The 8,333-nt window shown below is 31.9% G+C and overlaps 1 protein-coding gene across 1 annotated transcript in view; it reads left to right on the plus strand.

Annotated features, from left to right (window-relative positions):
* The window catches only part of rod (kinetochore component rough deal), a 224,765-nt gene extending 217,935 nt beyond the window's left edge, over positions 1-6,830 (plus strand). The window contains exons 39-41 of the mRNA XM_081729572.1: positions 913-1,103; positions 1,554-1,637; positions 6,550-6,830. Coding sequence (XP_081585698.1) covers positions 913-1,103; positions 1,554-1,637; positions 6,550-6,597 — 323 coding nt within the window. The 3' untranslated portion in view covers positions 6,598-6,830. The remainder of the gene's footprint in view (positions 1-912; positions 1,104-1,553; positions 1,638-6,549) is intronic.
* The last annotated feature ends 1,503 nt before the right edge of the window (positions 6,831-8,333 follow it).

Below are 8,333 nucleotides of genomic sequence, written 5' to 3' on the forward strand. Positions count from 1 at the left end.
TAATTTATTCTGATAGACTATTTAAACATTCTGGTAACTAACAATAATTGTTAAATAGGTTTTCTAAAAATAATCTCTGATAGCACTCGATGAGAAGTATCGGGAAATAATCAACCGAAAATTCATTTCTCATGAAGATACAGCGAAAACTTCCTCTTTTTAACCTAACAAAAGCTGTTACAACTTCTTTGGGAAGAATTGATTTGGCTACAATATTCACTAAACATTGCACTGATAGACTATACATATATATATATATATATATATATATATATATATAATTCTTACAAAATTCACTTAATATATAAAAAAAACATTAGAAGTCTACTAACTGCACTTAGAACTTCTTTTGCTAAGAGAAAATGAGCTTTTGGAAAGGTAAAATTAGAACCTTTTCTGAAGGATGGCAAAACCAAATGATGTATACGCTACAGTTTAGTTGTTTATTAAAATTATAACTATTTTTACTTTCACGTATAAACCGATCGAGCTATTTGACCAGTGCAATACTTTAATTATGCGAATATCCCATTGAAAAGTACAGAATTCTAAACCGATTCAGTGTGTATATATATTTTTAATAATTTAGTTACGTGTTACTTCGTTCCGTTTCTAGTCGGAGTTTGATGTACGTCTGATGGCATGAATATAGTTTATTAATCAGCTTTGTGCTGCTTTTAACAATTTGATTAAAGCTAAAATATGGAGAATTATTTCAGTCTTATTCTAATTGAATAAGATAGAGGTTCTTCCTTATATTCTGTCTTTATCTGATAAATTTTTGACTTTGTAAACGTTATAAACTTTAATTTCGTTTTTTGATTGAATCAACTGAAATTTAGAACTTGTTCTCAATACAATGAAATTACCCTTTATCATTGTTTTATCTTAGTTTTCTTTGTTTCTTCGTAGCTTCGTATCCACTGCTTGCTGAACAAGAGAATGCTTGCATCAAGAGCTTGAAACTTCTACAGTCTTGCCCTGTTTTCCGGCAATTGGATTTATATAATCTTAGCAAGTATTGTTTAAAGCTCAAGAAACCTGCAATGGCTGCCTCAATATTATCATTCCTTGGTGCGAATGAGCGAAGTAGTATAACAGAGGTATGCAAATACTCTTGTTCTTGATGCGATTTTGACCTATATACTTTGACATAGACTATAATCAGAATTTAAACATAATCTTGAAATTTGTACAACTTTCTTTGCTTATATAATAAATAGGAAAACGATTCCATTTTTTTTTTCAGATGTAAACCCTATAAACACAGAGGTCAAAATGATCCCTTTGATAGTTCGAGTGTTCAGCTGTTTGAGATTTTGTATTCAGTTCGTGAGTTAATATTTGTAGTGCTATCTTAATGTATTAGTTTATCATATTAATATATTAATTTTTTTAAATCTTCATGTACACTATCTATGTTTTAATTTTTTAAGTATATCTTAATATTATTAAATTTTATAGAAACTAAGATGTAATAATCGTTGTTAATAAGAAATATTTCTTTTTAATTTCAAAATGAAATATACTGACAATGAACATTTATGTTCCAGGCGATTCTAGATGTAGTCTCAGCAGAAGAGCTGAAAGAAGATTTGCGTATGTTGGAAGAGAATGGAGTATTATCAGCAATGCAGGTTTGTTGCTTACTAACTGGTCTATTTAGGCGGAAATTAATAAAAGAAATCGTATATGCGTAGCTTCCGACGAAATGTATATACAGGGTGGCCCAAAAGTAGGTATACAGTCCCGTACTGATCAACTCATTACATTTTATATCATGTCTTATTGTTATCCATTAGGTAGACTTAGTTTCTTTATTATTGTTCTTAATGTGTTTTTACTTAAATCTGAAACTCGGAAGAAGAGCCGAAGCAAATAAACCCATAAACTAGAATGTTATACTTGGTCATTGCATGGGTGTACAGCTACTTTTGGGCCACCCTGTATATATATATATATATATATATATATATATATATATATATATATATATATTATGATGTATTAGCATCTATTTAAATGTCCCTGTGTAATTATACGTAATATTAATTTTCAGTATTATAACTAGGTTTTAATCTTTTAATAACCGATTATCAAACCTAACAAACCTTACTTATCTACGTTTATGGTGTGTATAGGGCGCAGAATTGAGACCGCTCTGATATAAGGGCAAACAGGGGTGGACTAGCTCGCTGGGCAATCTGGCAAATGCACGGTGCACCCTCCTGTTTATGACGGCTATCCAGTTAATCTATTTAATACTAAAAATAAAATGAATAGATTTTCCCGAAAAAAAAAAATACAGATTTTCTGGAGTAATAAAAAGAACAATTCTCGTATCTTCTAAACTTTTATTAGGGAGCCGTGATGGCTTAGTTGTAGAGTTCAACTCTGGTATGTGAGGTCCCTGGTTCGATCCCAGCTCGCGCCATTATGCTTTATGGCGGACAAATGTATGTGGATTCTCCCACTTTCTTTATTCCACCATTTTGTTCATTAACATCATCATCAATCTTCCTTAGCCTCGGATCATAAACGTGGAACATTAAACTAAAACTAAAATGTTTGTTGTAATAACTTTTAAAGACGCGTGTAAGGTTGGCTAATCTGAAAATACATTTATATTGCGACGGCACCGTAGCTGTTTTCTGTAATCGAGGATTACACTAAAGCAGCACTTTCGTGTGAAATATCTTTATTATGCCTAAGTTATAGGTAAAATCAAATGCGACTATAGACATTTGAGATGTGTGTTGTAAAAGAGATCTATAAATGACAATACCTCCCACCAATCCCTCTATAATGACAATACTTCTGACTATGGCTCCCTTTTAAAATCTGTGCAAGCGCCTTTTCCATGGAGGCAGTCATTAAATCCTCTTTCGGATTTAAAAAAAAAAAATCCATTAGGAAATGAGACAAACTATGACTTCGATTCCCGAACAAACTGTGATACATTAAGATACGTGGTCAAGCATTTGAAACCTATCAGATCAAATGAGCAGTAAACAACATGAAAGACAGCTCAAATTATCTGCCTATTCTAGTGTGTCTGTTATGTCAGAAATACAATGCAACTCTGAATACAGCACTAAATGGGTATAACGAATGGCACGAATACAGTTAAAGAACGGCGGCGATTTAGTAATTCGTGAAACAAAACAATAAATCGGGCCGCGGTTGTTCAGTGATAGAGCGTTCACCTCTGCTGCATGGGGTCCTTGGTTCGATCCCAGCTCGCACCAAGTGAGCTTTGAGGTGAAGAAACCCCGTGTGCATGGGATTCTTCGGGGTTTTCCCGTTTCCTCCTATTTTCTTCATTCCACCATTTCATTCATTTCTCATCATCACCGTCTCCTTTAGCCTAGCCGGCATAGCCATGAACGCAAAACTTAACAATATGGTTTCAAAACAGTAAATATAAAATGTAACATTTGCATTGCTGGAAAAAGATTTAACATATATTATATTTAATTTGTTTCCACAAGCCAACATCCATTTCACTACCAAAATTATCCTTTGAGATGCCTAGTTCTGAGCATTGAGTTCCTTCTGCCTTTCCTAAATACAATTTAATGTCTCAGCCTTGCAAGCCGTATTAATTATTTTTCTTTGAATTTTAGTTTTACTTTACTTGTTGAAACAGTTTTTATTATGGTAATTTAATTAATTTATGGTGCTGGAAAGAAATATATAAGAAACTTCTTGTTTAAAAAAGATGAAAATTAGATTAAAAGGGTTAAATAAAAGTTTTGAAGAACTAATCCAAAATATATGTAAAACTTAAAAAATATTGTTCGTGTTGTAATTATTCAATAATAATCATTTATAAATCTAATCTGGAATATGCTTACTTTGATTGCAATTTAACTTTTTCTGAGTGTATTAGGGAAGTATTATTTCTTTCATCATAGCCATTGCGTTGAATTGCTAAGATTAATAAATAGATAATAATTTTAGGACGAATATAAATGCTGAATTAATATAAGAATTAAGTAATAATATTACGAGAAACAAATATAGCTAGAATAAAATAATTATTAAAATACATGTAACCTCTGCTTAATGTGTACGATTCTGGAATCATTATGCTTTCATTTGATGTAATTTTTGGGTAAATGAACATTGTGATTCGAAAGATGATGACTCATTATTAAATAAACATTATAATGATATATGACAGGGTTCACACTAGCCTTTAAAATCATAGGAGGTCATGGAAAGTCAGGAAAATGCTTCAAAGTATGGCAAGAGTTCAAGGAAATTGCAATATCTCACAGAAGGTTCATAGACAATGCAATCAGATTTCGCTAAACTATTCAAAGTGTTCCTCTTACTCAAATTATGGTAACAAGCATTACAACTGCTCATAGAAGACATGAGGAACATCTTAAAATATGAATGGAGATTCAAAAAGATTGCAGTCTTGACCATAGTTTTTGGATCAGGGGCCAGAAAATTTTTGAACGGTCTCTAAATCAACTGAGTTAAGTGATAGTTTGGATTTTGCAACACTATAAGTAGTTCTCCAGATATAAGGCATACAAGAAAATTTTTGCCTGAAATATATTGGATTTTTTGATCCCAAAAAAAGCTGTAAAAAGCTAATTATCTTATAAATAAAGAACTTGAGAAGCAGAAAAACATGTTAAAACTTTAATAAGTTAGGTTTGTTAGTTGTAGATAATCGATGATGTAGGCCAAATTATGATGCATGTTTATTTTATTGTATCCCAAGTACAGGAAGGGGAGCAGGGTGGCTCAGTGGTAGAACGCTTACACCTAGTGCTTGGAGTCTCTAGTTCGATCCCCAGCTAAGTAAGTTTGTGGTGGACAGCATCGTGTCCGTGGGTTTTCTCGGATTACTCCCGCTTCCTTCCACATTCGCATTCCACAAATTCTTCAATCATTCATTTACTTCAGCCTAAGTGGTCTAATCGTAGGACGTTAAACTGAAAGATTTCATTTCAGTTCATTTTTCCAAATTTAGGAATAAATATTCACAGTAAGAAAGTAGGCTGGTACTGTATTTAAAGAAAAGTAAAAAGGAGAGCATTAGATGGCTATGGAAATGGTAGAGGCCGATTGAACATTATTTCTTTTTGTAAACTTGAGCATAAATGATACTGGATATGGGAAAATTTACTTACTTAGTCAGGGAAATCACTATCAGAATTTCAGTCTTGAGTTTGAAAAACTTATTAGAAAATGCTCATGAAGTAATATTCATATTGAACTTTGTTCTTTTCGATTGTATTATAGAGTTCATGGAGCTACTTGATCGTACTAATTGAAAACATAACCCTACTGTATTCATTATCACAGCGATTTGTGATATGTTGAACCAGAAAAAGAAATCACTGAACAAAGTAAAGCTCACTTTAAAAGTAATAAATGGATAACAATTTCGCCAACTAACTGAACATATTAATTTCATCAGACATTGTCAAATCTGCTGAAGCCAGTGTGTTCAGTTAGTTGGCGAAATTGTTATACATTTATTGTTTTTAAAATGAGCTTTACTTTGTTCAGTGATTTCTTTTTCTGGTTCAAGTTATTTTAGATAGCAAAGCTAATATGAACCAGTTAGTTATTGTGATATGTGTTTGCTTCTAGAGAGACATCAAATTATATAAAATAAAAGTAATCTATTATCATGTAGTTCATTAGATTAATAATTGGTAGATCTGGAATCATAATATATACAGGATGGTAGGTAACTCCACGGACAAACTTTGGGAGGTGACTCCTTATATGAAATGAAAGAAAAAAGTTCTAATAAACATGGGACGAAAAACGTCTCCTTTCAGAGTTATGAACCGCCGAAAATTCGAAAATTCACGTTTCGAAACGCTCTGCCTTAGAAACTACAGGACGGATCCCAACTGTAAAAAGGAAATTGAGGTATAGGAATACTCCTTTAAGTACTAATAACGCGTTCGTTTCACCGATAACGGAGGATGGTAAAACATGGATATTTAGGTAGTTCGCATACTAGTTCCTGTGTAATTCCTTAAACCGCTTGTTATAGGTCCTATAGTTTCTAAGGCGGGCGTTTCGAAACATGATTTTTCGAATTTTTTGCGGTTCATAACTCTCAAATGAGACGTTTTTCTACCTATGTTTATAAGAACTTTTTTCTTTCATTTCGTACAAGGAATCACCTCCCAAACTTTGTCGGTGGAGTTACCTACCACCCTGTATATCTGAAATGTATTTGTTTAGTTTTGAAATACATAAACGAATCTGTGATTAATTTACTAGTTAGTTGTCGCATGGTTTTATTAATAGTTGTCAATATGGAATGAAGCTGGCAAATGTCTTATTTACAAATAAACCGACTTCAATGTGTAGTTTAACTTCGTGGCAGCTTAGGTTTTGTAGAGTTGATTTTTTTTTTTTTTTTTTTTTTATTTATTGAAATGAAACTGGACAGTAGATAATTAAAATTAAGAAAACTAATTAATAAAGCATCAGAAATGTGGAACATGGCTTGAAAAAGAAAGAAAAAAAAACTTATTCTAAACCATTCTCTCTATTTTCCAGGCTTTTAAGATACTGTCTGCAAAGAAGAATGATGGATTAAATAGTTGATCTAAACAAGAAGATAGTAAAATGTACAAGATTGAATGTGTAATAATAGTTTCTGTATTTTATAAACATATTTACAAATTCATCAATTAACTATGAATTTAGTTTCATGGAATCTCTGTATTTTGTACATACTTATATATTTTTGATACAATTATTGTATGTTGAGAATATGAAGTTTGTATGTACAGTTAATCTAAAACTAATTAATAGAATTAAATATATTTTTTACACTCCTTCTGGTTTCTTTTTTTCAACATTGTATATATTCCAATGTACTGGCGTTAACTTTTTCTGCAACTGTAGATTATATACATCGACTCTTCAGGTCTATGCCAGATACTGGAAAGAATTATTTTCTCGAAAGAGCCCTACACAGTATGGAAAGCATGTTGCGTAATGCATTGGGTTCTGTACTGTACTTTGTACTTCAAATTCGTTTCTAATCATGCTTCACTAAATATCGAACCAAGAGGTGGTCTGCGAGGGTGTAGTTACGCCACTGTTCCGACGTGCTTCAGGATATCGTGTTCGGTAATTACGTACTTACAACATTGTAATTTACGACATTTTTTTTTCAAACCAAAATATGTACAGTTGTGTTCAAAAAAGTTTGAAAGGCTTTGCTTTTCACAGCCGTACATAAAAAAATCGTAGTACTTCGGGTCTAAACAAATGTTTTAATTGGCGAAAGGAAATTCACAAGAAAGAGTGTACAGCACTTTAAAGGATGGTGAGTGGCCAGTTTATAAAGAAATGAACAAAAAACGCTGAAACTTCGTACCATGCAAACAGCGGCAAGGGGACATTTTTCGACATATTCTGTGATACTTAGGTTAACAGTGTTGCCTAATAGATGTACACTCATGTCCAAAATTGTTGTCGCATGTCTATAAATGTATTGTTGTAGGAATTGAATTTGATAACGAATTCATCTGATATTTCTTACAATGTTAGTATGTGTATAATCGGTAAAGACATGTATGTGGCAAATTTCATGTCAAAAGAGCAGTAAATAAGAACAATAAAACGAAAATAAATCTTTCTTGTCCATTAAGAAACATTCTGTTTTACTCATTCTAATGTTCGTATTTATAATTCTTTTCCCATGAAATTTATCACACATATACATTTCCCGATTACACACATAGTATCAGTATTAAAAGTACCCTGCAAAATCATTATCAAATTATATTCTTACAAGAAGACAGTTATAGATATGCGACAATCATTTTGGACATGAGTGTACATGTTTTTGAAATAACAACGTACAGTATCACAAACATCCAAATTTTAATGGCCTCTAGCAGTAGCAACGCAAGTGAGACGGACAGGCTTATCTAAAGTCTTTTAGTGTCTAATACTATGATAATGACGTACAAATTTCGAATGAATAGGAACAAAAATACAAAGGATTCAAATTTGATTTTTTTTTAACTTGATTTCGAAAAACTGCTTAGATTAGTATCTCATCCAATTTCATAGATAGCTTTCAATAGATGTCAAGATTATAATTCCGTTTACAGCAACTTGATATCTCAAACCGTTCTGAAGATAAGATATGGGTTAAGTTTGCAACACTGCTTAAAATTGTGTGATTCTAAGAACTTGTAAGTAGATCTATCAAACAGTATTGATGTAATATCGTAGAAGTAAAATAAATCAAAAAATGTTTTAAAAAGTTTCCATAAATACGCCATTTTAAGCAATAAATCAAAAGTAACCATTTTTTTAACATG

Source organism: Thermobia domestica, chromosome 10, assembly GCF_964235325.1.
Source record: "Thermobia domestica chromosome 10, izTheDome1.hap1.1, whole genome shotgun sequence".
NCBI classification, from domain to species: domain Eukaryota; kingdom Metazoa; phylum Arthropoda; class Insecta; order Zygentoma; family Lepismatidae; genus Thermobia; species Thermobia domestica.